At 33.4% G+C, this 27,839-nt stretch overlaps 2 protein-coding genes and 2 long non-coding RNA genes across 4 annotated transcripts; all 4 read right to left on the bottom strand.

Annotated features, from left to right (window-relative positions):
* Positions 1-2,750: 2,750 nt before the first annotated feature.
* On the bottom strand, positions 2,751-3,177 carry LOC135845268 (uncharacterized). The gene is made up of 3 exons (XR_010558715.1): positions 3,125-3,177; positions 2,942-2,974; positions 2,751-2,841 (listed from the first exon to the last, which is right to left on the bottom strand). It is a non-coding gene; the product is annotated as an uncharacterized LOC135845268 (long non-coding RNA).
* Positions 3,178-7,688: 4,511 nt separating this feature from the next.
* On the bottom strand, positions 7,689-10,707 carry LOC135845718 (uncharacterized). Its single transcript, XR_010558811.1, has 3 exons — positions 10,513-10,707; positions 10,368-10,391; positions 7,689-7,959 (listed from the first exon to the last, which is right to left on the bottom strand). It is a non-coding gene; the product is annotated as an uncharacterized LOC135845718 (long non-coding RNA).
* Positions 10,708-17,582: 6,875 nt separating this feature from the next.
* On the bottom strand, positions 17,583-19,143 carry LOC135843681 (uncharacterized). The gene is made up of 7 exons (XM_065361642.1): positions 18,984-19,143; positions 18,774-18,866; positions 18,609-18,653; positions 18,377-18,520; positions 18,135-18,290; positions 17,899-18,048; positions 17,583-17,810 (listed from the first exon to the last, which is right to left on the bottom strand). The coding sequence occupies exons 1-7, from the start codon at positions 19,053-19,055 to the stop codon at positions 17,700-17,702; spliced, it is 771 nt and encodes a 256-aa protein (XP_065217714.1). The 5' UTR covers positions 19,056-19,143; the 3' UTR covers positions 17,583-17,699.
* A 2,675-nt stretch (positions 19,144-21,818) lies between these two features.
* LOC135844370 (uncharacterized) lies at positions 21,819-24,417 on the bottom strand. Its single transcript, XM_065362530.1, has 7 exons — positions 24,260-24,417; positions 24,090-24,167; positions 22,973-23,014; positions 22,742-22,888; positions 22,497-22,649; positions 22,174-22,329; positions 21,819-22,091 (listed from the first exon to the last, which is right to left on the bottom strand). The coding sequence occupies exons 1-7, from the start codon at positions 24,335-24,337 to the stop codon at positions 22,005-22,007; spliced, it is 741 nt and encodes a 246-aa protein (XP_065218602.1). The 5' UTR covers positions 24,338-24,417; the 3' UTR covers positions 21,819-22,004.
* Between the last annotated feature and the right edge of the window lie 3,422 nt (positions 24,418-27,839).

The following is a 27,839-nucleotide window of genomic DNA, read 5'->3' as shown; positions in this document are numbered from 1 at the left end:
CTATTTAAAATTCTGTTTTACACGTTTAAAAAATAGAAGAATTAAATTGAAAAATTACATAAATAATACATACCTAAAATTAAAAAATTTGAATTAGTACTTAATGTATTTTTTAAAACAGAATCACTCCCTTTTTAAAAATTTTTATACCATCAATTGGGTTAAAATCTTGGATTTTGTCTCAAGAATTACAAACATTGTCGCAAAATGACACGAACACCTCAACCCAAACAACGTGACTTCGATCGTCCACTGGTTAGAACAAACAGGAACGTGTAAGATTGAAAAAATAAGTTGAAGTTGAGGCGCGCTAATGTACGTTTCATTTGCCACGGGTTTGTCGTGGAACAGTACTGAGCCCGCGCCTGCGATGCTATCATTACAAAAAGTGGTGTGCGGCACGGGTAAATATGCATCGATTGAGTTGACATTTTTTATGCGTTATTTTCTCATAGAGTGGCACCAAACTAGGGGGTGTCCCGAAAAAAATTCAAATTTTTTTTCCCCACCAAGTATAAATAAGGGCCACCCTAACCTACATATAGGGTGTCCAAAAATGCAAGGATTTTGAATTTTTCAAAAAAGAAGTGAAAATTTATTGCTTGAAAATTGGAAAATTGAATAATCATTAGAAAAATGGGCGTTTGAGTGATCGTTTCAATGAAACAAGAGTGAAGCTGTCATTTCGCATTGAAACCAACTCAAACAGATATTTTTTCGATTGTTATTCTTTTAAAGTTTGACTATGAGATTTTTTTTTCTATTTGGGCTTATCAAAACTTATCACCCCCCCCTTCTATTCTCGGACACCCTGTACTTGAAAATTCCTGATATGTCGATTTTTCTGGAGGTTTATCTTCAACTTTTCAAATCAAAATAATAGTTCTGTGTATCTAACAAGTATAGTGAAATTAGTGATTTTAAAAGTGGGCAGTGAATATAGGGAGAAAGTAAACGTAGTGAATTTAGTCAAAAAGGTGGTGAAAAAATTCACTAATACTTCCATTCATTTTGTATTGCTTTTTTGCAAATAATTTTGATTGAACTTGAAAAATACTTCGTACAAATTTTTTTCCAATTAAAATTTTTTTGAAAATTTTCCGGTGAAAAATTTGACTCTGTTAGATTTTTTTGTGTGTGTAGGGTAGAGGGGGGGGGGGTTGAGTGGAGTGCTTTCTGAAAATTTGGTTAAAAAAAAAGGTAGTGAAACAAGTAGTGATTCTTTCAAAAAAAATGCCGTCCATGATCAACTTCTGGTAATTTTGAATTATTTGGGGGGGGGGGGTCAATTTGACCAATTTTATGACACTTTCTGCAGTTTTGACAAAAATCATCATTCAATTTTGAGAATTTCCGATCAATTCTTGGTATTTTTCAATAATCCAAGCAGTTTGTGCAAAATTTTACCTAAATGAGACATTTTCTCAAATATGTACTTGTCGTTTTGATATTTTTGAATGATTTTCACGATCAATTTTCAAATTTTTATGATAGGTACTTTATTTGTAAGTATTTATTTCTGGCTATTTGTCAAACATGAAGATCGTCAGGTTTTTTACTCGTACTTTGGCCTTCGACCATTATTAATTCATGTATCCGTTGAGATGTTGATTGATCAATTATAATTAACTAATCCACCTTAATTTTTCTATGTTTCAGGTGAGTACAATTTCCTTTCAAAAATGATGGAATATGAAGTCGCGTAAGAAAATAAGTAAGTAGTTTTATAATCCTTATGAAAAAGTTACAAAGTCACTTCTACACCATGTGAACTTTTATTTTCAATGGCAAATAATAAAAAAAATTCTAAAATCACAGAATTTGAAAATCAGTTGAAATAATTGTCCATCAAGTTTGAATCGAGATAATCTGATTTTCCGAATACAAATTTGGAAACAGTAGATCAACTTTTTGAGTTCACGAACGATTTTAATTTTTAATAAATTTTTAAAAAACCAAAATTGGGTCAAAAATGAAAAAAATAAAAATTTTACCAAATGGACCAACATACAGAGCTGAAATTGGATATGTGCCATATTTTCGACTCTACAACTCGATTGGAAACGGTTTTAAACCATTTTGAGTGTTAATATTCTGGAGCACCCTAGCAGATTTTTGAAAATTGAAATTTCCTAGTAATTTTACCCAATTAAGTTGTTGAAATGAAATTTTACTTAGTAGGTCTAGGTACACCATTTTCAGTATTCTGAGTCGATTGGAGGTGGTTTCAGGCTGTTGTGCAGCCTTCGGGTGTATTTTGGAAATTTCAGATTTTCTAAAAAGTGGTCTAAAAACCGTCCAAATTAACTTAGGCATCATTTTTTTTCAATATACGAGTACAGGGTATTTTACAGGCAGTGAAATATTGGAAAAATTGATTGAAATTAAAAAATACTTTGTATAGATTGTATACAAATTTTCTTCCAAATTTCATGTTTTGTTTTTTTTTAAAAATAATTTCCTTGTGAAAAAATTTGATTTTGTTCATTTTTGTGTGTGTTGGGGAAAGAGGGTTCGGTGGAGTCGAGAACTTTCTAAAAATTTAATTAAAGACAGGTAGTGAAAAAAAGTAGTGAAAAAGTAATGAAAAAAATTCGTTAGATACTACATAATGTAGTTTTTTACTCTGACGATTGCCTATAGTGAGATCTCGTCAGCCATAGTTTGGCACTGAGGAAAATATTTGTATCCTACCCTCGCTAATGTGCACGGATTGAAACTCCAATCAACTACTCCGCACTGTGAAAATCCGTCAATCAAACATTCTGTCAATTGGCTTTTGAAGAAATTATCAGCTGAATTGGTATCTGTATCGTACGAGATGGTGACGAGTATTTTTTGCTGTTGAAGAACCGGAAAAAAATACATACGTAATGCATTACAATCTAATCTTTCAATTATAGTACATATATGAAAAATAGAATTCAAATTCGCAACTTACTCCTTCCGATTTCATTCTGATGGCAAAATCCGCCTAGTTGAAAACAAAGTTTACGTTAGTTTTGAAAATTTTCAATTACATAATGGTGAAAAATAGAAAAAATCGACGAATTTGGTGCAAATTCAGGTTAATGTTGCTGTTCAGCGTTTTTGATAATATATGACCTATTTATTTCAAACTTACATTGTCGGTTTCCTTATAATATTCCAATGGAGAAGGATCATTACAAGTTTGCAGCTGTAAAATTTAAGAAAAAATTTAACGACATTTAATTTGGCGATGGATCTTATGAAAGTTGGATTAATTTTCTATACTCACCGATTTATCCAAATGAGTGAACAGGCAAATAGCGAAAAACACAAAGCGTGCGCGTAAATTCGTCATTTTAACTTCGAATTCGGGATAGGTACGTATCTGAGGACTACAAATTCAATTGATACCTTCGTGTTAACACTTTTGAATTTTATAGAAGATTATTATGTACATAAAGTGCTCACTCCTGAAATCAGGCGATGAGTTCTCAACTGGAGTGCAACTGAGTCAATATGAAACAACCTTTTTTCTCATTAATCATTGATGATTTCAGCATTTGTGTAGGTAGTTGTGCTTGATATTGCAAAATTTCAAGGTGATGATGCCTCGCTGCATTGAATTATGTGGAAAAAAGTAACTACATACATAATCGAATATTTGATTTAAAGGAATCTTGTCGCGATAGTACGGACTGTTTCCTAGCATGCATCAATTTAACGTACCTACTACCTAGGTACTATTCAAACAGAAACATTTTTGATCTTTTTGTTGAAACTGATGAAAAATTGCACAGACCTGTAATGTTCAACCTTTTGTCTGTTGATTTAACTTTGACGCGTACTTATTTGAATATGATTTACAATTTGCATTTTATCTGACTTAAATTTTCACTGATTAATGAATAAAATGTTGATCAAGTCAATCCCAGTTTATAGATGCTGAATTTCGAAAACTGAAGACTTTGAAAATCCGCGCGGAGACTCCCGAACGGTCTGAAACCATCGTCAATCAAATCGGATGGTCGAAAATTGGGTAAAAACCAAAGAGCTTTCTAGGTCGAGTGGTGAAATTTTTATTTTTTTTTTTATTTTAGGCCCGAAGAGTTTTCAAAAATTCGCCAAAATTTAAAAAATGTATTTCAGCATCTGAAATGTTGGCTGTTGTGTATTTTGGAGCCCTTTCCACGTTCCCCTTTGTCCGCTTCATGCAATTTTTTGTGCCAGTTGGCATACTTTTCTTGTAAGATGGGTTATAGGCTCAAAAGATCAAAAAAATTGCGATTTTGACGAAAAAAAATTTTTATTTAGGTATTGCCAAGTCGACCAAAAATTTTAGAATATTTGTAGCGTATTCGTATGGTACGAGATGGGAGAATAGATTGCCCAGTTTATGGGAGCTGCTCGAAAAAATTGAAACGTGAGGGACTTAGAACATAAAGATCATTGCAAGTAATATTTCTTTGCCATTTCAATAACAATTCTTTCAGTACTTGAATAGCCCCCATCCTTCGCCCTCGTTCATTGAATTGCCAATTGTTGCAATTTGGGAGAGTTGGCAGAGTTTTTTGCCCCTCCTCCTCCTCCTCCTCCTCCTCCTCCTCCTCCTCCTCCCCCCCCCAAAGTCATATCAGGAAGTTGGAGATAATTGGTGCCAAACATTTTCCTCCAAGAGTCGATCTCTTCTCTTCTTCACGAGCTGGACGTGAAAATTCGCGGTGACAAAGAGTCATAATTTTTCAATGTTATTCTCTTAGTTTTGTTTGAGCGTTTTTTTTTCAAGAAAGAAAGGTTTAACAAATTAAGCAATGGTAAAACGTATTTTTTATTTGACAATTCGATATCTACGAAAGTGAACCAAGCTTTATAGTTCACGGTGAGCAAACAGCACATTGAAGTTTGGCATGGGCTATACAATCACATAGTACCTTTTTGAAATTACTGATGCCTTCCGTGGCCTGAAAACAATTCAATAATAATTGTGCGATTTTATTGATCTAGATAATTAGATAAGTACCTATAGGTAAGTATCTGTATTTTAGAATATTAGAATGATTTTACCATCGCTCCTGGTGAGATTCCAGGGCTCACTACTATTTCGGTGCCAGAACAATGGATAATCTTGTTGAAAGCGTCACAGTCATTGGCTCCTTCATTTGTTACGCATTGATCGATATCTGTTTGAACTAGACCACTGTCAGCCACGCACTGCGAATAAAATAATATAAAATTAAGTACCTATTCAATCCCCTCAATTGGCTCAATTCTTTCTCAAAGACTTGAAAAACTTTACCAAGTTCACAAACTTACTTTATTGATATCCTTATTGTTGACAAAGAAACATGTCACAAATTGACCAACTTTTTGCTCGTCTTTTTTGTAGAGAGTTGCGACGCAGGCGTGAATTTTATCAAATTTGCATTGCTGTTCGCCATTAGTACAGCTCAAAGCATTGTTATTCAGCTAAAAAAAATGTGACATTAGGTACATGAGAAGAACTCGTTATCGTTTACTGTATGAATTTTTTCTACTTTGGATGTTGCGCAGGGCATGAAATTCCAATAAACGACTCCGCAATCTGTAATTTTTTTGTATAAATCTACAGTCAACTGTTTTTGAAAGAAATCGGTCGCAGGAGTTGTCTCCGTTTCGTATAAAATGACTACGTTCAATCTGGTCTGTTGAAGGAAAAAACGTTTCAATTCGTAACTAGGTATATCCATCATCGATATCTACTTGTGAAAATTTGCAGATGAAATCGCGAGAGTATTCAGTAGGTACTACTTACATCGAATCTGGGATCATATTTGATTTTTATTCCAATTTCACCCTAAAGTAAAAAAATTAAGATAATAGTTTCACGTTTGAGTTGAAAACATTTTTAATAAATTTGCCATGCTCTCGTTTTTAATCGAGTTTACTTACTGGAGTTGGTATATCAATATATTCCGTCAGGAACGAATCTTGCGCCTGTAAATGATATTATAAAGAAATGAAAATCATTGTTAAAAATTTGTAATCACCTTACAGTATGAAAGCGTTACTTACTTTTACCACTTCCAAGGTGATTAATACACAAATTCCATAAAAGGCAAAAACAGAGGTGAAACTTCTGTTGGTCATATTGACGATTGAGCACAGCACGACCGACGATTATGTACTCGACTTTCAAATAACTCAAGATGAAACCTCGTTTGAAATTAATTTAATTGTACTATAGTTATTCGTTAAATGCGCCCTAAGTTGGTAGGTAACTAAGTCAGGCAAGTAGGACAAAATATGTATGCTCGAATATTGCGGTGGATTTCAACCCTTTCACTTGTGTCAATCGAAATTGCCGTACTTGGGAGTCTCATTAAGTATGTATCAACTGTTTTAATGTTTTTTAACGTGTTTTTTGTTTTTCGTTTGTTTTATCAAAAAACAAATCTCAGTTTCGATCAATTTTTCCAATTCATTAGCTACGCATGTCAGGCATAATACATAAATTTATGTTTGATGTGATAATTTGCTAGATTGGTGTTTGCTATTGAAATTGTGCGATATCTGGCGAAAAAAATGAAATGAAAAGTACGTCAAGAATGGCATTGAATCAAATTGATGAGGAAAACAAAAAATCTGTTATATTATATGTGTATGATTTTGAAAAAGTGGCTCAATTGCGGTGCCCCATCTCATTCTTCATGAACTTGAGCCATAATAAAGAGGAGTTCTTCGATTTTGCAAAGTTTTTTTCAAGTGAGGGTAGGTGGAGAGACGATTTCGTACCTGTGCTGCTGTCAAAGTATATGTCATGTATTTTTCGTTTTTTTTTTGGTGAATTTTTAGTTATTAATCAAATTTGTATCGAAAATGGGAAAAAATCAAAATTTTACCGAATTGATTATGTATGTAGGTACATATAAACTGAAATTCAGTGTGGACCCTGTTTTTGACCCGCCGAATTGATTGGGAACCGTTTCGAACCATTCTGCGCAGTTCTGGGGCATGTTATGGAGCCTCCAGCAGATTTTTGAAATTTGAAATTTCCACTAAATTTTATCAAATGAAGTTGGAACGCTAATATTTTTACTCTATATTCACCCTGTTTCAACGCACTGAGTTAGCTCAACCGAAGGTGGGTTTAAAGCGTTTTGTTGCCTCCATCGACAACATGGGTGGTGGTCCAAACCAGGTTCTGATCCCTGATCCCGAAAAAATTTGATCATTTTGAACAAACCTAAACCGAAACAGAACTCAAACCCTTTCTAATCCTGAACCTGATCCTCAAAACGCTGATCCCGATCAGGTCAGAACTTCTAAAAACGAATTGATTGAATGATGAAAATACTGAAACTAGGACCATTTTCAGTAAGTTTTTTTGAACAAGGTGCCGATGGGTCATTTTCACTTTTTTTTCAAAAATAGTTTTAAAAAAAAGAAATAAAACAAGAAAACTACGTTGAAGTGTTCCTAAAACTTTAATACCCAGGCATTATTGGGACCACTGAGGTGAGTAAAAATTTTCGAATTGTCAAGTCTTTTGAAAGTTGAAGTGTGCTTCTGAATCCTAAATAAGGTTTGAAAAATTGAGGAAAATGAAAGTATCGGGAAGCTGTGAAGTGGGTCTCAGATCTCTAAAAGTTGAAGGTTCACTCGTATCGAATTCGAATATAATTATTCTCCATCCATTTCGTAATAATCTTTTAATGTAAAACTTCAAACACAGATGTCGAACTATTAATTAATTTTACTAAACTAGATAGAATTTACAATCTTGAGTGCGTTTTATGTAATGGTTCGGGTACTGAAATTATTATGAAAAGGATGAAAATTATTAGGTAGCCCTAGGTTTATTTTTGTTGAAAATCAGGATATGTGTTTATATTAAGAAACAATTGACATGTCGATTTTAGTCGTATGCTCTATCAACGGCAGCACCAAGCCAAATACTGTCAGAATATATATCGGAATCTGCATTCCCAGCATCTGGTGGGTCTGATTCTCCGCCTGAAAAATATAGATAGGTACATAAGTAGATATAGCGATTTGATGCATACCTATCTGAGTGTTTCCATGAATTTCCTGTTCATGGGCCATTACATACTAGAGAGAGACGAACTAAAAACGTTATTATGACTGGTTGCCTATCTTGTGAATTGAATATGAGCCAGGTGCTTCGCAAAATTCAAAATTTACCAACTTAGAAAAAATCATCAAAAATGAGAAAATTTCCAAATTTTTGATGCTTAAAATTTTGACGATTTCAAATTTTCATATTGCGTTCGCGCCTTCAATTTTGAAGATAGGCAATTTGTCATACTGATATTTTTTTGTATGTTCGTCTGACGTGAGCAGTTATATGGGTTAATGATTGTCAGTTCAATTTACCAATTTTGAAAAGTTCGCCAAAGATGTCGCAGTTGACAGTCCCAATAGATAGCGCTGCTACGCGCTGCTACGAGCAATGAAACTAGGATAACATTTTTCATTACATGATTGTATTCTTATGGGAGATTTGCGATTTTCAAAAATTAATTAAAAATCGTGTAATTATTGTAGGAGTGTAATTTTTACATCAAATGAATGTTTAATTCTTCTACTTTTTGAGAAAATTGATTACAATTTCTTAAACATTGTTTTTCTTGTGAAAAAATTGCTTTGCACTTCCTATGTTTTTCAGCATTTCAGGATACAATAAACAATGCAAATACGTTGTAAATGCGGTGCAATTTTTTTGCAAGAAAAACCATGTTTAAGAGATTGTAATAAATTTTCTCAAAAAGTAGAAGAATTAAACATTCATTTGAAGTAAAAATTACCCTCCTACGATAATTACACGATTTTTAATTAATTTTTGAAAATCGCAAATCTCCCATAAGAATACATGTAACGAAAAATTATATCCTAGTTTCGTTGTAGTTCTGTTTCGACCGCTAGATGGCGACTACTTTGCTGTCAAGTGCGAATTTAAGTGACTTCACCAATTGTCAGTATTTGAGAGGACGAACAAAAAAAGTTATTATGATGCATTTTCTATCTTCAAAATCTGGGTCATAATGAATTTGGAAATTTTGAATTAAGTTTACCCCTTCAATTTTGAAAATAAGCAATTTGTTATGAATAGCATTTTTTGTTCATATGACTGGAGTACTATGGGTTATGGGCATCATTTGAACGATTCAAACATTTTCTTATTTTTGATGATGGCTCCTTCAATTCACAGGATAGGCAACCAGTCGTAATAACGTTTTTTATTCGCTTTCTCGAGTAATGCCTATCTACAGTTGAATTTTGGCAGAACAACCTGTTAATTATAAGCAATTCCATTTGAATATAATCATTTGAAAACATTTTGCCAGATACTTTACTTCATATTCTCATAAGTTGGTTTTAAAAAAAAGTGCCATGATTAAATACAAGCAAAAAATACAATTTTTCGTAGGTTCCAGGTATACCTACAATCTACATGGTAGCTTCGTAAATTTTGAAATGTATTTTTTTGTCTGATTTCGAATATAATTTTTTGCGTTGATTTGGAGTAAATTTTCCTAATTGAATCAGTCATTTTGAAAACCTCGTAAATCATCATTTAAGGGGGTTTTCATGTTTTCACTGATTCTGATGGTACGTTGCGTGCTCTATCAGATAAAGTTGGAAGGTAGCTCAAAAGTGCATATTTCAGCTTTAAGAACTTCATTTTAAAATGTTTTTCAGAAATAATTCCAGTTTTGATTTAAAATTTGTTGTAGAATTTCTGTATAATTTCGAATGAATTCCCATTTCATTGTGATAATTATCATGTGCTTATGATTCCAAATTATTATTTATTTTTTTTTGTAGTACTTTGTAAACGATTTTTCGGTAGCGATTTTTTAATGATTTTTTTGGTGATTTTTGGATTATTATCTAATAAAATTCTGGAATGATGATTTAAAATTTAATTTTTTCAAAACTTCGGTTTCCAATTTTTTCGTGATTTTATATGAATTTTATGTCGTGGCGATGTCAAACGAATTTTATTTCTGCGAGGACCTTGGATTTTAAATTTATACGTTTCAAAGGTTGTTTTCAAAAATTAAGCTTCGCAAACTTTTGCAGCTCGCTTGGTTTAGTTTAGATTATTCTAGCTTCTTTCCAGTGAATTTCGAAAGCTGAACTGGACGTTAATTTTTGTCCTACAGTGTTCTCTTCTAATCTTATTTTATTTGGGCTACGATTGTTCATCATTGTAGATGCATAAGAAACTGCTAGGTATCGAAAATTTACAAAATGAGGATTAGATTAGCCTACTCTATGGATGATATTTTCGTTTTTCTTCACAGTAAAACAATCATCACGAATTTAATTAGAAGAAATATGGCTCGTTGAAACGTAAAATAAATTAAATTGAAAATTCTGAACGTTTCGCTACTTACATTTAACGGCATAAAGTTGTAACGCTGAAATTAGGTAACGAATTAGCACGATTAGGAAATTTATATTTTAGTTAAGTATGAAAAAAGCGAGAGTAGGTAACCTAGGAATATTAGCCAAAACACCATTTTTAAACAAGTTACTTACCTATAACCAATAAAATGAAGAAATAGGCTTTAATGGCGGGCATATTCATGAAGGATTTTCAAAACTTTTATTCAAAAAAAAGTACCTATATAAATTATTTCGATCCGAATGGGTAATGCTTCTGATGCGAATCTTTGATGGTACGTATTACAACTAAGGTTAAGCGTTGGCATGGAACAATTCCTTTCGTTCCGAATAAATTCGTATATGTAATGATTTTTGCGATTTCAATTCCGCGTCAAAATCGTTCTAGAAAAATAATCTGAAAAACAAGGTTGTCAGCAAATCGTACGTTTACAGTGTCGTTCGACGAATTTATTTGTCAAGTTGAATGATGAATGTACTTATTTCACGATCGAGAAGTGACGACAAATCAATGAAATCTGGTAGCAGAACCCTTGGAATATATCTTGCTGAAGAAACACAATTGATGAACGGAAAAATACATGTTCGACGTTTTTCTGTACTTATGTGCATACAACACCTGCATCCAATATGATTGTACATCTGTGCGTATACCTACTACCTCTACCTACCTACCTATCTAGCTATGCCAAACCAAAGCTGCGCCGTTCTCAAACTTTAACATATGTCAGCCTGACTTATCACATTATAGTTCACCTAAAACAATAGGAATCTTGCTCCGCCAGTACGTAAGAATCAAATTTCTAAAATCTACTATACGCCTTAAAAATTCTCCATTCGGAATTTTAAAAGAAGTCCTGAAAATTTTCCATTAAAAAATGTACAAAATTCAACCCTCCAGCTTGATGGTTGCTTCGGAATGTTGAAAACTGGGATATTATTTCGTCAAGATTGCGGATTAAAAATGTATTGGAAAGGAAATGACGCTTAGGCACTCTCAAATACATATTTCTAAAAATTGAAGGTTAGCAGAGCACTGAGAGATTCACGTTTAATACATAAGTTGAATTTTTTCAATCAAAGCTTCATTCAAATTTTATTATTGATTTGGAATTTATTCTCTGTGAAAATTTGCTCGAAGTCCAGTCAGTATTGGAATTGAAGAAGTAGCTAGTTTTCTATTGAAGTATTTTTTCATGCCCCCTTTTCTAATTTTTGAATTGATGGATTTCAATATAAAAAGATTATCATCTTTCGAAACTGTTTCGTTTTTCTATTTTTATTATTTTTTATAAGAGTATAGTAGGTAACTGAGTAAAAGTAGGAACATTTTTACTCTCGCTGGAATCATTTTGCAATTTTGGTACATCACAATGAACGACCTGTATCGCGTAAGTAATGTTTTTAATACAGAATTAAAACAAATTGAGTATAATCTACGGAGCTTGAGTTTGAGGTGTGAGAGGAGGCATACAAACATCGCATTGCATTTTAGCTTTAACCAAATTATCACACAGGACTTTTTTGAAATTGGTTGTACCTTCAGAGCTCTAAAAAACATCAAAAATCACCAAACCTTCGTCATGAATATAAAAAAGAAGGACTTGTCCAATTTAGTACAAGATCTTACCGAAATTCCTGTAGTCGAAGTTCCAACCAATTGTTGAGATTCCACTCCATGGATCAGATTGTAAAACGCGTCGCAATCTTTGGCTCCATCGGTGCTGACGCATTTATCGATATCGGCTTGAACCAGAGCACTTTCAGTCACACACTGCGAAAAAAAAAATTAAATTAAAGAATATTTTACGGGGTGAAATTTTTTGAAATCTTTCGGTTGATTTGGTGTAGATATTCGACCTTAGCAAGATCTTTATTGTTAACGAAGAAACAGGTGACGAATTGGCCAACTTTTCGCTCATCTTTTTTGTAAAGGGTTGCAACGCAGGCGTGGATTTGATCGAATTTGCATTGATCTGCACCATTCGGGCAGCTCAGAGCTCCGTTGTTGAGCTGTAAAATTGCAAATCGTGAAGCTCGTATTTTTACTTAGTTGTTTCGTAAAATTTTCCATTACGCACTTTGGATGTTCCACAAGGCATAAAATTCCAGTAAACTACCCTACAGTCTGAAACTTTCTTGTATAAATCGGCGGTCAATTGCTTTTGGAAGAAATCAGTCACACTTGTGGTTTCTGTAGCGTATACAATTACAACCACCAGTCTGGTCTGTGATTAAGATTAAAAAAGTGTCCAAAATGGTACATAAATTACAATTGGGTTATTTTCTGTAAAGCTAGAAGTATTCGTGTCAACTTACATCGTACGCTGGGTTGTATCTCATTTTAATCCCCAATTCGCCCTAAAATGAGAATAGAAAATGTACAAATAGGGAACAATTGGGAAAGGCGAAGTTAGGATTTTTGCTCTAGAACAATTTTTGTAAGCATTTATTTAAAAATTCCTCAATTTTCTCGCGTCCTCAAAAAGTACCAATGCTGTGAAACGACTCATTTTTTGTATCACTCGTTTTGAATCGAATTCTACTTACGCCTTTTATTTCTGTTGCGTATAACGTCATTTCACCATTTGGAGGTGTTCCAGCAGGCAAAACATTTGTGGGCGGCTGTTGCTGCAAGAAGAAAAATGTTAGGAATGGTAATTTCGGCAAAAATTATACCTATAGTAATTTTTATTCTTGAAAACCATCATTTACCTCGGTTACTTCAACGAAAACTATTACAAAAATTGCAAGAAAAACTCCAACTCTGGGACTGGAACTTCGACTGATCATTTTGACCACGCAGTAAAATATCTTGTGATTCAAATTGAAATTTGATAAACTATGAAACGATTTCTGAGCTTATTATATTTTATAATCGTAATATGTAGATAATCATCTTATTGTTGATTTTTGAAAAAAATCTGCATAGATGATAGGTTTGATGGGAAGTTGGGTTTTTTACCATGAAAAATCAATAATTGTTCGCTGGGTATGTTTTGATTTCATTTCACTTGTGTCAACCGAAATTATTGCGCTCGTTGTACCAAATACGAGTACTAACACTTTCAAATTCACTGATTCTCATTCGCTTGTAAACAGATTTTTGTAGCTGGCAATGATCGTTGTAACTTTTTTGTTTTTCGGTGTAATTTTTTGGGTTAGATTAGATTTTTTTTTCGAAACTACGTTGCGTTGAGTACAATGAAATGAAAATTCATTTGAAAAAATTTAATCGATTTGGTAAAATCATGACGAATTTCAGTTTTCAAGTACACGAAAAAAATTTAGTTTCGTTTTCATCAAGCTGAAATTTGGGTCGCTGAAAGGAGGGACGAAACCAAAGGGGATATAGGGCAAGGGGCAGCTTGTCTCCTGGAATTGCCATCTGACGACCTCAGTGACATTTTTCAAATTTTGTTAAAAAATTGGCTTCAAAAAACAACTTGGACATGGCGCACCCAAGGTACAATTTTGGAAAAATTATATGTTATTTAAGAGTCAATAATACACCTTAAGAAAAGTGTTTTTAAAATTGTACCCGAAGGACTTTGGAAGGAGGGCACCAAAATATTGACTCAAATTTTTGAGGGGGGAAAATAGGGGGAAGGGTTGTAGATTTTTTAATGCAAAGCTCGTGTGTACTAATACGTATAGACTATACTTTAGTCCAAGTTTGAAAAAAATCGGCCCAGTCAATCTTGGGATGAAAATTGAAACCCATTTTCAGTTTTTGAGTCATTACTCAGGAACTACTCAGAGTTGAGGTCCGAAACTTGGAGAAATAACGCATCTTGAGGACATCTATATGTTATCCAAAGTGACAAAAAAATGGGCAAATATGATTTTAACACGTTACTTAGATACTCGAAATTGTTCAAAAAAATTGAAAAATTGGCTCAAAGTGGGCAAATTTAATGACGTTGATGAAAAATTGTACAAACGTTTCGAAGAAAGTTTAAAAATTGACTGAAGTAAAAAAAAATTATCAAAATGTTAAAGCATGAAAATTTATAAAAACTGCCATTCAGATTCAAAATATGTAATTTTAACGCAAAAGTAACTTATACATGAAAAATATCATTTTTTCACTTCTCGAAATACGAATTTTCGAAAGCTTTTGTCCTCGCTTCGCACAGGCTTGTTCAATATTCAGTTTCAACATTTTTTTTTTTTTGAGGGGGAGAAGGGGGTGTTTTTAATTACTACATTATTACACCCTTCGTGAAGAGGTTTTTATGGAGTTTTTTGGATTATGTTTCTTGATTAAGGTGGTGGATATTTTTATTGGGGGGGGGGGGGGTCTGGTATGAACATGAAGGGAGAGCTTTCGTTTATTTGTAGAGATGATCGGTCTTGGGACGGATAGGGGCAATAGCATAATAAATGTTGAACGAATTAAATTTCAAAAAAAAAAAACTTCATTCAAATTCTAAAATTTTGAAGCTAAAAAATTATGAACTGAACTCCTCGCATAAGAAATCCTTTTTTTACTTCTCAAAGTACGAATTCTGAGAACGCTTCTACCCTCGCGAATTTAAATTTAAAAATTTTTAAACCAAAAAATGTAGGCTACTCTCTTCACATAAAAAATATAGTTTTTTTACATTATTGAAATTGGTATTTTCAAGTTTTTGCCCTCGCTTCGATTGAGCCAATTAGTTTGTCTTTTTTAAAATTGAAAAATATATTTTACCTTGTCTTCAAGCTCGTGAAGCAGAAAAAACACCCGTAACATTTTAGTGGGTGAAGTTGGAAATTTTGGTAACAAGGGTTAGTATTTTTAGCGATTTGCCTTCCCCCCTTCCTCCTGAAAAAGCACTTCGGTTCGTCCCCGACTGGAAGACCATACCTTCCCTACTTCGAAACCAAATTTTGAGATTTTTGACGAATTTTTTAAAATTCAAATGCTAAAAATGGGCTGAAATCAAAATTTTATCAAATTATGGAATAACTTAACTTTCAGTGAATATCTCACCTCCTTAGCACCAACAAAAGGAGCAGGATACTCTTTATGGAAAGCTGCCAAAAAGATTCGGCGACCTGTAGCCTATAATTCTCCACTTCGAAGGGAAGATGGTTCGTTAGCTAGAAGCGACCAGCTGTCTTCCTTGATGTTAGTTGTGCCTTTGATAAGGTCTGGCATGAAGGACTTATCAGTAAACTTCAAGATCACTTTCCTAGCAGTATATGTAATCGTCTAAAATCATATTTAAACCACCGCTCATTTGGTGTTCAATGGGGCTGTGACTCATCTCAAAATGCATCGATTTCTGCCGGAGTTCCCCAGGGTCGTGTACTCAGCCCTAGACACTATTTCTTCTTTACACCAGTGATTACCCAGTTACTGAAGACACTGCCAACTTGCTTTTTGCTGATGATTCTGGTATCATTGCATGTGACGAAAATTATGAGAAAGCTGTTGGTCTTCTTCAGATAGCTGTGAACAATATTGAAAAATGGGCCAAAAACTGGAAAATCCAGCTGAATGAGAATAAATCTTGGAAAAGAAAAAACTCTCTCCTGAGTTTTTTCTTTTTCTTTTCCAATTATTGGACTCCTTAGTTTTGGTTCATCCTTTACCTGAGAATAAATCTGTATGTGTTGATTTTGCGCTCCGGAAACACGGATATGTTCCTACCATCATCAACAATAAACTAATCCCCGTGGCGCAGCACGCCCGTTACTTTGGATTACACCTGGATTGCAAGCTCAATTGGCAAGAGCATGTCAAAAGAAAACGGGACTTTTTAAATTTACAGTTTCGTAAATTTCAGTGGCTAATTGGTAGTCATTCAAAGCTGAGCTTAGCTAACAAAAGGATGATTTACAAAGCTATATTCCTTCCTGCATGGTCATATGGATGTGAAATTTGGGGAGTCACAAAAAAAGCTAATCGCCGTGTCATTGAGCGCTTTCAAAACAAGTTCATGAGAGCTATAACAAAGGCACCTTGGTTTGTCTCAAATGAACAACTTCGAAATGATCTTCAGCTCAATCCAGTCAATGTAATTATTCACCGAAAATCGAATGCATATGTCAACTGGCTGCATAAGCATCCAAACTGTGAAGCTCTGATGCTCCTGGATCAACCTCCATACCATGGATCTCTTGAGTCTCTAAATGCACTACTATATTGATATTAATTTAATTTGTAAAATTTGTAAAGTGATGTTCTAATGTGATACGTTTAGGTTAATGAATTTTGTTCAGTTCCTTAAATAAACATATGAAAAAAAAAAATTGATCTGGAAAGTTGTAATTTGGTTTGTACCCTATTATCAACCTCTCGAGTAGATTGGTGATGGTTTCAAACCGTTTTGAGGCCTACAGCGAATTTTGATCTATTTTTCTGTTTTTTTTTTTTTTTTTTTTTTCAAAAATTGTCAAGTAGGTACTTTGAAGCGATAGGTACAAAAAGGTTTTGAAAATATGTGCCTAAATCATTCTGCAAGGTCACAGTGATGGTAAATCCGGGTTTATGTCTTCTGGATTTCATTTTCGCCCTATTTACAGCGTTTTTCTTTATTCTTCGAAAGATAGGAAATTCGAAAATTCCCTGGAGGCTCCAGAAAGGTTCGAAATTATCACTAATCAACTGAGAAAGTGAAAAATGAGTTACAAATAAAATTTAAGCCTTCTTCGTTTACACTTTTGCGAACGATTAATTTTTCATTGTTTTCAAAAAATGACTAGGCAGGTATAGGTAGGTAGGTACCTATCTATACGTAATCTCTGGAAACAAATTTGGATTTGAACGGGCACAAAATGATTGTGAAAATATGTGCTTACATCGATCGAAAGACTCGTGAATATGGTAAATCCGAGTTTATAGAGTTGCTGAGTTTTATTTTCGTAGTTTTTTTTTTTCAAAAATCGAAGAATCCAAAAATCTGCGGTAGGCTCTAGAACCGTTCTCAAATTTTGGGTTCCTCTCCCCCATTTTTGGTCCATGCAAATTTAAATTTTTGCAAATTCTGTAAAAATCGAAAAATGATTTTCCGCACTTAAAATTTTGGCTGGTGGTTATATGTTGGGATCTTTTATCGATTCCCCTTTGTTCGGTTCAGAAATTTTTATGGTGGTCGATGTACTCTTGGAGAGTGTGTTGGAAATTACCAGTTGTGGGAACAAAATAATCGTTTCACCTCGTAATGTTATGAATGAATTGAAGCACCTTTGTGAAGGTAATCATAAAAAGTAGGTACGATGCATGTATGGAAATTTATTCAGTGAGAGAAAAGTACTTAGCCAGAGCGACATTGTAACTTAAAATTAACAGTGTAATATATAAATCTTATTTTCTTTTTTGGTGTCTCTCGTCAGCCAGATGGTGGTGGTGGTGCTAGTGCTGGGCAAGCATTACACTGAAGCTGAACATTGGCAAATTGTCCACATAAAACACCTTTAAAGTTGGTAGTACCGGCAGAGGTCTAGAAAATAGCATCGAATTCCCGTTTGAAATCAACTATCATTCGAGTGAAAACAATCGAAACTATTGAAAGTTCAGTAAGCTCTTACCGATGATCCTGTCGAAGTTCCTGGTGGTGGTGTCTGACTTCCATTAGGATGGATTTGAGTATTGAACGCATTACACTCGTTGGCCCCTTGCCCTTGAGGACCTGCGCATGCATGTACATCGCCCGAATTCAAACCAACATTGGGAAGGCACTGCGTACGAAATGAAAATCAATGTTAGATCACGGAAAGTGAAACCATGAACGAATGAGCTCCGAGAACTATACGAATGGACTAACCTGATCAACGTTTTTATTGTTGTTGAAAAAACATACGACGAATCGGCCAACTTTCACCTGATCCTGTGCTAACATGGTTGCGACGCAGGCGTGAATTTTATCAAATTCGCATTGTTTATCGCCCATAAGACAAGTTAATGCGCCTGTGTTGCCGAACTGTAAAATTCGATTGATTATTTTATTTTATTGGGTAACGTCGTGCAAAAATTTCGAGGACGTGTGAACTGTGAATTGAGCAATACTTTGGATGTGCCACATGGTATAAAATCCCATGCAACGCCGCAGCCGGTAAAATCAGTGAGAACTTGATCTGTCAATTGTTGCTGGAAGAAATTCGTCGCACTTGTGGTTTCTGTATCGTAATAAATCGTAACGTACATTTTGGGCTATGAATAGGAAAAGAGGAGAAAGGATTAATTGGCATCACGGTGAAATTTAATTTCTACAAAAAATTGTGCTTGTGTTTTGACTTACATTTTGTGTTTTCGAATCGTACTGCATTCTGATGCCCAGTTCTCCCTGAAACGAGGCAGTGGAAAATTATGTTTGAAGAAAATACTAATTGGTGAACCTACTCTTGTATCTGAACAATTTTTCTCCCCCCTCATAACTCATAAGATCTTATTTAAATTTACTTACGTTGTTTATATCAGTATGATAACTCGTTCTCGAAGAACCAGAAGATGATGATGACGATGATGACGACGACGAAGAGCCTGTGCTAGTTTGCATCTGATGGGCATAAAAAAAATAAAACCAAATCAACAATTTAGAACGTAGATTTAATACGTGACAATTTCATAAATTATTATCAAATCAATCAAAGCTATAAGGGCACATTTCGCTTACCTTCGCTTCTTTTAAAAAGATGAAAAGACAAATTACGACAAAGAAATTAACACTGAAGCTTCGATAGATCATTTTTGATAACGAACGAAATTCCGGTCGAATAATAATTACTCGGTGAAATTTCTACCTAATCAGAATGTGAAATGAGGAAAACTAACATCAATTGTAGGTACATATTATAGTCGAACGTGTTTTTATATTTTCTCATTAATTACCCTTACGTTGGCATTACTGCGAAATGTAATTAATTTATGTATTTACCATTTTACAAAAATCAAATGACTTTGACCACTTGTTCCCATTGAAACTGCGCTATTTATTATATTTCTCTGAAGTCTGTACCGTCTGTTTTGCTTCAACAACATTCGTTGAAAACCATTGTTCCTCCCTTTTTTTGGATTTTCAATGGGTTTGAATGCTCAGTTTTTTTATTTGTTATTCACATTGTGTATCTTACCTATACCTACCTATTACCTAGATGAACCCTGTGTGAGGTGATGAATTGAAGGTCAAACTTGTAATTCATTTTATTTGTCTCAACAATAAACAAACGTTGATATTTCTGCTGAAAAATCTTCGTAGCTGTTTCTAGTTTTTATTTTCAGAATTATGTAATTTTAATTTTCGCTGGAATTTAATCGTTTCTGTTTGTTTTTTTGTTTTTCAGTTCTTTTGTTCGCCACTGATTGAAAAGATGAAATTTGAAGCGAGATGTCACTACAATACGAAGAGTTATATCACGAGGTAAGTTTAATTGATAAAGTTGCATTTTCGTAAATACTGTACTTGAAATTTCGAAAAAGTAGAAATCAAAATATTTAGGCAGGGTCGTTCATTGTACAATCGCCGAACTCAACTTTTGCCTGTTTGCAAGGTGTCCAACAGCTATGAAAGTCATGAAAAAGTCATTCATGAATTTTCGTAGGTGGCCATGAAAGTTATAAAATAGTCATAAGTTTTGCTCGAAACACACTTGAAAATTTTTTAAAAAGCCCATAAAATGAAAATAAAAATAGAAAATTTCTTCAAAAAATCCAAAAAATGAAAAAAATAAAATACTTACTTGCCTACAAATTTTTAAAAAAGTCTTACAGTTTCGAGTTATTCAATTTTTTTGGAGGGGAGGGGGGTATTTTCATGTGGTGAAAATGTGAAAAATGGGTCATGAAAAAGTCATGATTTTTTTGGCTGGGAGTTTTGTTAGACACCCTGGTTTGTGGATCGATAGAAGCGTTTTTTTTTTAGATGTGGTGAAAATCAGTGTTGACACGTTTTTGAGTGCCTAAAGTTGGCAGGAAAAGATTCGTGGACAAAAATTCTGAAAAATTATTCCAAGTGCAACTTTTTGTACTGATTTTTTCTTAAAAGATTGAAATTGCATACATTGATTTATTTTTACCTATTTTGAACCATATTTTGAGAAAAAATTGGTGCATGTTATGTACTCCTCACTTTTTTTTTCATTTTAATTTAACGGTCTCGTTTTTTTTTACCAAAACTGTTAGTTAAATGTTATTTGAATTGCTTGGAGAATTTGATGGCACGTAAACGATTCTAAGTTTATTTTTCTACAACTTTGGTTATCGTAAATTCTTTCTCGTGAGGTTTTGTTTTCGAGTAATATTCAAAAAATGATGAAAAAAAGTAAAAACTCGATGTGAAAAAGTCTACTCAAGTATGACAATAAGCATCAAGTGTGTAAAATAGACCTACTACTCGTATAACACCAACTTTTCCTTCGAATGTGAAGTAAAATTGATAAAAACGAGTCAATTTGAATTCAAGGTGTCTACCTGGTCATCAAGGTCATCAAAAAACCATTTCTCAAATCATCCTTTTGACTAAAAATTAAACGCAATTGCCAAAAGTTAATTAAACATTCTGAAAATTGAATGATAATTTGTCAAAATACCTCACATTTACTGAAAATCATCATAGATCGGTGATAAAATTAGTAAATTGATGGAGCAAAATTTTGCACAAAATTAAAATTGATAAAAAATTATGCAAAATTACGAAGAATAGATCAAGTAAGTATTGAAATGAAATGAAATCGTGAAAAAAAATCACATAAATGATAACAAAAACCGCGAAATTGCCATGGAAATAACTTGAAAGTTACCAAAAATTGATAGAATTTCAGTGATGACAGTTTCATGAACGTTGAATGTGTGAAAAACCCTGACGTGATGGAATTTTTAAATTATTTTTTCATTGGTCAGCGCGGAAAATTCTATGAAAAACGCCCATCAAAACTGAATTTTGAACCTGCATAATTTTTCAAAAAGGTCATCTGTAAATAATCAAAAAGTCATTCTTTTTCATTTTTTCGATTTAGTTGACATATTGTTTGCGCAATTTCAATATTTCAAAAAAAATTTGGGATCATCTCGTAATCTTTGAAATTTTAAACTTCGAGAATACGGAAAAATGTCACCTCAATTTTTTGATATGTTTATTAGCAGAAAAATGTTGTCCCTGTGGTAATTTTCTCAACATTTTTTAGCTTGAATGCGATAGAGAAATATCATTTTTCAACTTGAACAGCTAATTTTTGTGATTGAATAGGTGGCAACATTGATTTTCACACTCTTTATTCCCCCCTCGCCGCAGCCCCCTCTAAAAAGCCTCTATAAATACATTGATTTTCACACTCTTTATTCCCCCCTCCCCTCAGCCCCCTCTAAAAAGCCTCTATAAATTCACAAACAGGTGGATGTTTCAGATGTGTATTGATCCCACTTCCATATTTCCTTCAAAACTTTGAGCATTACTATTTGTCCTCTTGAAGATTCCTGAATTCAAGTTCGTTTTTCTTTGATTGCAATTTTTAAAAATTATTAGAAAATTCGGAAAAACTGCTTTTATTTTTATGACAAAATAAAGACATCGGTGAAAATATTACCTATAGTTTTGGAAAACGAAATTTCAATTTGAAAACAGTGTTGAATTATTAACGGTCGAAATGGGGAGGGGGGTTCGTGGCACCACCGTTTACTCGCTGAAACAAGTTATAATAATCTATGTGGTACAAACGTCGCATTGCAGCTTGGATTTGGTTAGATTATCGCAGAGAACTTTTTTGAAGTCTGTTGTACCATCGGAGGTCTGAAAAGGTGCAGAAAATAATTAAATCTCCTTCTTGGTGGAATTTTTTTTAATTGTGTGCTATTAAAGTACAAAGTCTTACCGCGGTTCCAGTTGCACTATTTGGTGTGGTTGCTGTCGCTGATTGTTGAGATTCGCCCGCATGGATAAGTTGGTAAAATGCATCGCAATTGGTGGCCCCGTTGCTGGTCATACATTGATCTATATCATTATGAACCAGGCCAGCATCGGCCACACACTGAAAATTTAATTAAAAAACGAAAATTACGTATTGCTGTACATTTGCAGATACTTATATGTAAGTTAAGTACCTACTTAAGTATGTGAAGTTCTGTGAACTCCAAACAAAATATACTGAAACTATGTACTTCAACGAATTGAACTTATAAACTAATTGAAGTATACCTTGGTAAGATCCTTATTGTTAACGAAGAAACATGTGACAAATACGCCAACTTTTTGCTCATCTTTCTGATACAACTTGGCGACGCAGGCGTGAATTTTATCATACCTACATTGATCTGCACCTTTGGGGCAAGTTAGTTCTCCCATGTTGAGCTGTAAAATTTTTATTATTGAGTACGAGTTATTTTTGTTTTTAGAGCGTTGTTTTTCTCTCTTGAGATTTTCCATTAGCCTATACGTCTTACTTTGGATGTTCCACAAGGCATAAAATTCCAGTAAACAACCCCGCATGCTGAAACTTTGTTATATAGATCGACAGTCAGTTGATTATGGAAGAAATCAGAAGCGCTCGTAACTTCTGTATCGTATCCGATCACAACCGCTAGTCTGGTCTGTTCATTTGGGTTGAAAAAAAATGTCGCTTAGTTTTATGATCAACGATAAGTGTTATCGTTTTAATGCAAATTCGAACTTACATCGTAGATCGGATCGTATCTCATTTTTATGCTCAATTCGCCCTGAAAAAAATTACAAAAGGATATGAAGAACGAATCATTCGAAAAAGGTCGTCATTGTTGTTCAAGAGTGATTTTATTGATTCGTGAGTTTTTATCGACCTATTTTCCCCGTAGTGGATCAGATGTCTTCTGATCTCTAGTTTTTATTAAAGATACCATTTGGAGCAGTGAGGGGCATGAAAGGGGAAAAATCAGAAAATACATGTAAGGCCAATTCACGTTCAGCACCTTTGAAAACATACCATTCGATGTAGGTATTGCATGTATTGATCTTCGACATTATTTGAGAGAATTTTGCTTCAAAATTAAGCGGTGTAGGGGTGCCCCTTCCTTTGATGCTGTCTAATTTGAAATTACGATGTTTCAACCTGACAGGAAAAGTCAGCTTCACGAATTTTCTCCCCAAATTTCAAATATGTATGTAATTGGTCCGAGCTGGAGATCAATATTGAAATCTACTCTTAATGATTTTCCAAAGTGTGAAATTCTTTTGACAAAATTTCACTGTTTTGATTGTTTGTAAATTTTTAAAAATTAAAAATTGATCCATTTTTCCTCGAAAAAGTCGAAATTTAAACAAATTGAAATACAGAAAGCTTATTAAATTTGATTTATAGGTGCTCTATTTTGGAACTTCTAAATCAAACTGTGATTGCTTTGAGCTGTTTTGAAGCCTTCGACGATTTTTAAATTTTCTAGTCTTGAACAAATCTCGTATGAAGACCCAAATATTGCAATTGAAATATGATTACAAACGACGTCTTCCGGAGTAATTACCAGGAAATTAATTTTTTCGTTTTGTTCGATTTTGAGACCGATTTTAAAATTTCAAAACCCTGTTAGTTTTCCAATTTTCATTTTGGACAGCTGATTTTTTTTTTTTTTTTTTTTTTTTTTGATTCTTGAGAGGTGGGACGACCTAGTTTTGAAAAATGTGAGTAAAATCTAAATGAGTACACGAAATCGAAACCTTGGTCAAATTGTCTTGGCATTGCCATGAAAATTCAAAAATTTCCCAAGTTCTAAAAAGCTCCGATATTATACAAATAAATACTTCGAGTCAAATCACACTTACTCCATTTATTTGCGTCGCATATGACACCACGTTGGAAGAACTTGAAGCTGACGACGAAGAAGAAGTCGTAGTTTCCGCCTGTTGTCAGTATAAAATGACATTAATGGAAAATTCAATTTTAGTAAAAGTTTAAAACAATAATTCTTATTCATATTTTACGAAAAACTTACCCTGGCCAAATTCAAGACACTTAGTAGGAAAATTGCAAAAAGAACACGAATTTTGTAGCTAGAACGTTGATTGAACATTTTGATAGCGTAACAATGACACCAAGTACCTAATGAACAATACACAGTTTGTATTTTGAAACTTCGATATCTGGTAATACATATATATGTACGTACATGTAATCGTAGGTACCTAATACCTACGCAATTTACGCATTTCTATCGTTAATTTATGAACTAGATACATGTGTATAGATAGGTAGGTAGGTAGATGGATAGGTACCATAAAATATCTAAAAATATCCGCAAATTAGGTTTTGATTTCCCATGTACTCCACTTGTGTCAACCAAAACAGTCGTTCACAGTGTACCCAGTACCAATTGTTTTGAATTTTTTGTTCATTTTACCTGCGAGTAGATCTTTGTTTCTGGCGATTTTTCATATTTAATTATATTTGCGATAGGCTTGTGTCATATATTTTCCGTTGGAATTGTGTCATAGGCTTCCTAATGAATTTAAATAATGGAAATTATGTAGATGTTTGTCTCAATAATGTTTTCATCGCGAGTCTGTGATTAATTCAGCATATTCATAAAAATGAGGTTGAACTCATATAGATTTTTGCAAGGTTGATGATTACAAAAAATGAATTTTTTTGTGAAAAGTTCGAGTTTGTACGTACATTTTTTTGAGGTGATGATTTAAAATGAATTTTTCTGTGGTGATTTGGACTCTTTTTTTGTGCTGTGTTGATGGTTTTTTGGTAGATTTTTAGAATAAATTTTCTTCGAAAATTTCATTTTTAAATTCGGTTTAGAATTATTTTTTCGTGATTTTAAAATGAATTTTTACTTCGCGGTGATTTCAAATTGATTTTTTGTGATAAGTAGTATTCCGATTATTGCATTTTTTTTATGGTTACTGGAAGTTGGAATTAATTTTTCAATGATGACTTTTTGATAATCTTTTTAAACGATTTTTTTGTTTTGTTTTTTCTTAGAAATTTTCCAGTTTTTATTTAATAGGTACTATAGGTGTGAAATTTCTGTATGATTTCGAATGAATGAAGAGTGATATTCCAAAACTCGCTTTGTCCATTTTCACAACTTTTCAGGAGAGAGGAAAAACAGTTTCCCTTTAAACGGGTAAATTGGCTTTTTAGGCGAGTTTAGCACTTTATTTGGGTGGATTTATGATGTAGGAGTGTAGGTATACATTTCATCCACTAAATACTGCTGAAAAAAATTCAATAAAAATGGACAAAACGTGTTTTGGAACATTTTTTTTTTTTTAATTTTTAGTGAATTGGCTATTTAGGTGAGTTTAACACCTCATTTTGTTAGGTTGATGATGTAGGAATGTGAGTTAATACTTCATCTACCAGGTACCACTGAAAACCCAACTTTGATAAAAATGGACAAAGCGAGTTTTGGAATATCACTCTTCAATTGCATTTTTTTTTGTGGTCACTTGGAATAAATTTTTCAATGATGATTTTTTGATGATCTTTTTAAACTGTTTTTTTTTCTTTTCTTGGAAATTTTCTAGTTTTTATTTAAAACTAGGTGTAAAATTTCTGTATGATTTCGAATGAATTTCTATTTTTCATGAATTTTTTTGTGTTATATTTTATAATTCCAAATATCAACATTTTTTAGGGTGTTTCAGAAAATATTTTTCAGTGGTGTTTTTGAAATAAATTGAATTTTTGGGTGATTTTTAGAATTAATTCTCCGCTGATAATTTAAAATTTCATTTTTTAAAATTCGGTTTCGAATTTTTTCGTGATTTTGAATTAGGTACATACTTAATTTCATTTTGTGGCGATTTCGATACATACCGTATTATTTTTTTGGGTGATTACAAATGAATTTTTCGGTGGTGATTTGATCATCTCCTTTTGTGATTGCAAATAAAATTGTTTCGTTATAATTTTTAAAGATCCGCATGTTTTACTGCATATTAACAATTTTTCAATCAAAAGGTCATTCTTTTTTGTGCTTAAACGGGGAGCAATACTGCTTCTCATCATGCTTCTCTCCCCTGAAAAGCCTCTATGAACCCACAAACAGGCAGAAGATCCAAATTTAAATCATTTGTGGTTTTCAAGTTGACCCCTCTCTACCCTACATATTTCCCTCAAAATTCTGGGCACTTCTATTTGCCCTCATGCCATTTCTTTAATTCAAGTTCCTTTTTCATTGGCTTGCAAGTTTTCAAAAATTAGAGAATTCGGAAAAAACTGCTTTTATTTTCATTACATAGAAATACATTGACGAAAATGTCGTCTAATTTTTGAAAATAATGTTGAATTATTAAATGTTTAAATGGAGGGGGAGGATTGGTATAGCATCAATACTCGCTGAAACAAATTATAATCTACGTTGAACAAACGTCATCGCATTGCAGCTCAGCTTTGGCCAGATTATCGCAGAGAACTTTTTTGAAGTCTGTTGTACCATCAGTGCTCTAAAAAAGAGTGAAAAATGATTCAATCTTCTTCTTGGTGGAATTTCTTTTCATGTAGGTACCTATTCTGTTAAAGTATGAAGTCATACCGTGGTTGAAGTTCCGGGATTTGTACTGGATCCCGCATTTGCTGTGACTTCCGTCGTTGGTTGTTGAGATTCCTTTCTGTGGATAAGTTGGTAAAATGTATCGCAATTTTTGGCTCCGTTGTCGTTTACACATTGATCGATGTCTTTTTGAACCAGACCACCATCTTTCACACACTGAAAATTCCAAAAAAAAAAACAAAAAAAAACGTAAATTATCTATTGCTTTACATACTTAGTATGTGGAATTCCAATCGAAGGTTTGGAACGACTGTAGAACAGAGATTTACGAATTGAACTTATAAAGTAATCGAAGGATAAATACTTATATTCAACCTTAGCAAGATCCTTATCGTTGACGAAGAAACACGTGACGAATTGGCCAACTTTTTGCTCCTCTTTTTGGTACAATTTCGCGACGCAGGCGTGAATTTTATCAAATTTACATTGATCTTCACCTTTAGGGCAAGTTAGCTCTTCGTTGTTAAGCTGTGAAAATTTCATTATGATGAGTTACTTTTATGTACTTAGAGCGTTGTTTTTCTTTCTGAGATTTCTCATTAGCCTATATACTTACTTTGGATGTTCCACAAGGCATAAAATTCCAGTAAACTACTCTACAGTCTGAAACTTTCTTGTATAAATCCACACTCAATTGCTTTTGGAAGAAATCAGTAGCGCTGGTGACTTCTGTATCGTATCCAATCACAACCACCAGTCTGGTCTGTTCCATTCGGGTTGAAAAAATGTCACTTAGTTTTATGATCAAAGAAATGTTAATGTTTTAATGCAAATTCGAACTTACATCGTACATCGGATCGTATTTCATTTTAATGCTCAATTCACCCTGGAAAAAAGATGAAAAGGTCAAGAAAAGTCACCATATTGTATATCCCCCCCCCCCCAACAAGTAATGGATCCGAGCTTGAATTGCCCGGAAATTGATTTTTTTCATCAATTTGTTCGATTTTGAGGCCAATTAAAAAATTTCAAACAACTCTTAAATTTTTCAGATGTGAATTTTTTT

This window comes from Planococcus citri, chromosome 4, assembly GCF_950023065.1.
Source record: "Planococcus citri chromosome 4, ihPlaCitr1.1, whole genome shotgun sequence".
NCBI classification, from domain to species: Eukaryota; Metazoa; Arthropoda; class Insecta; order Hemiptera; family Pseudococcidae; genus Planococcus; species Planococcus citri.
This window is presented reverse-complemented; position numbering and strand designations above follow the sequence as displayed.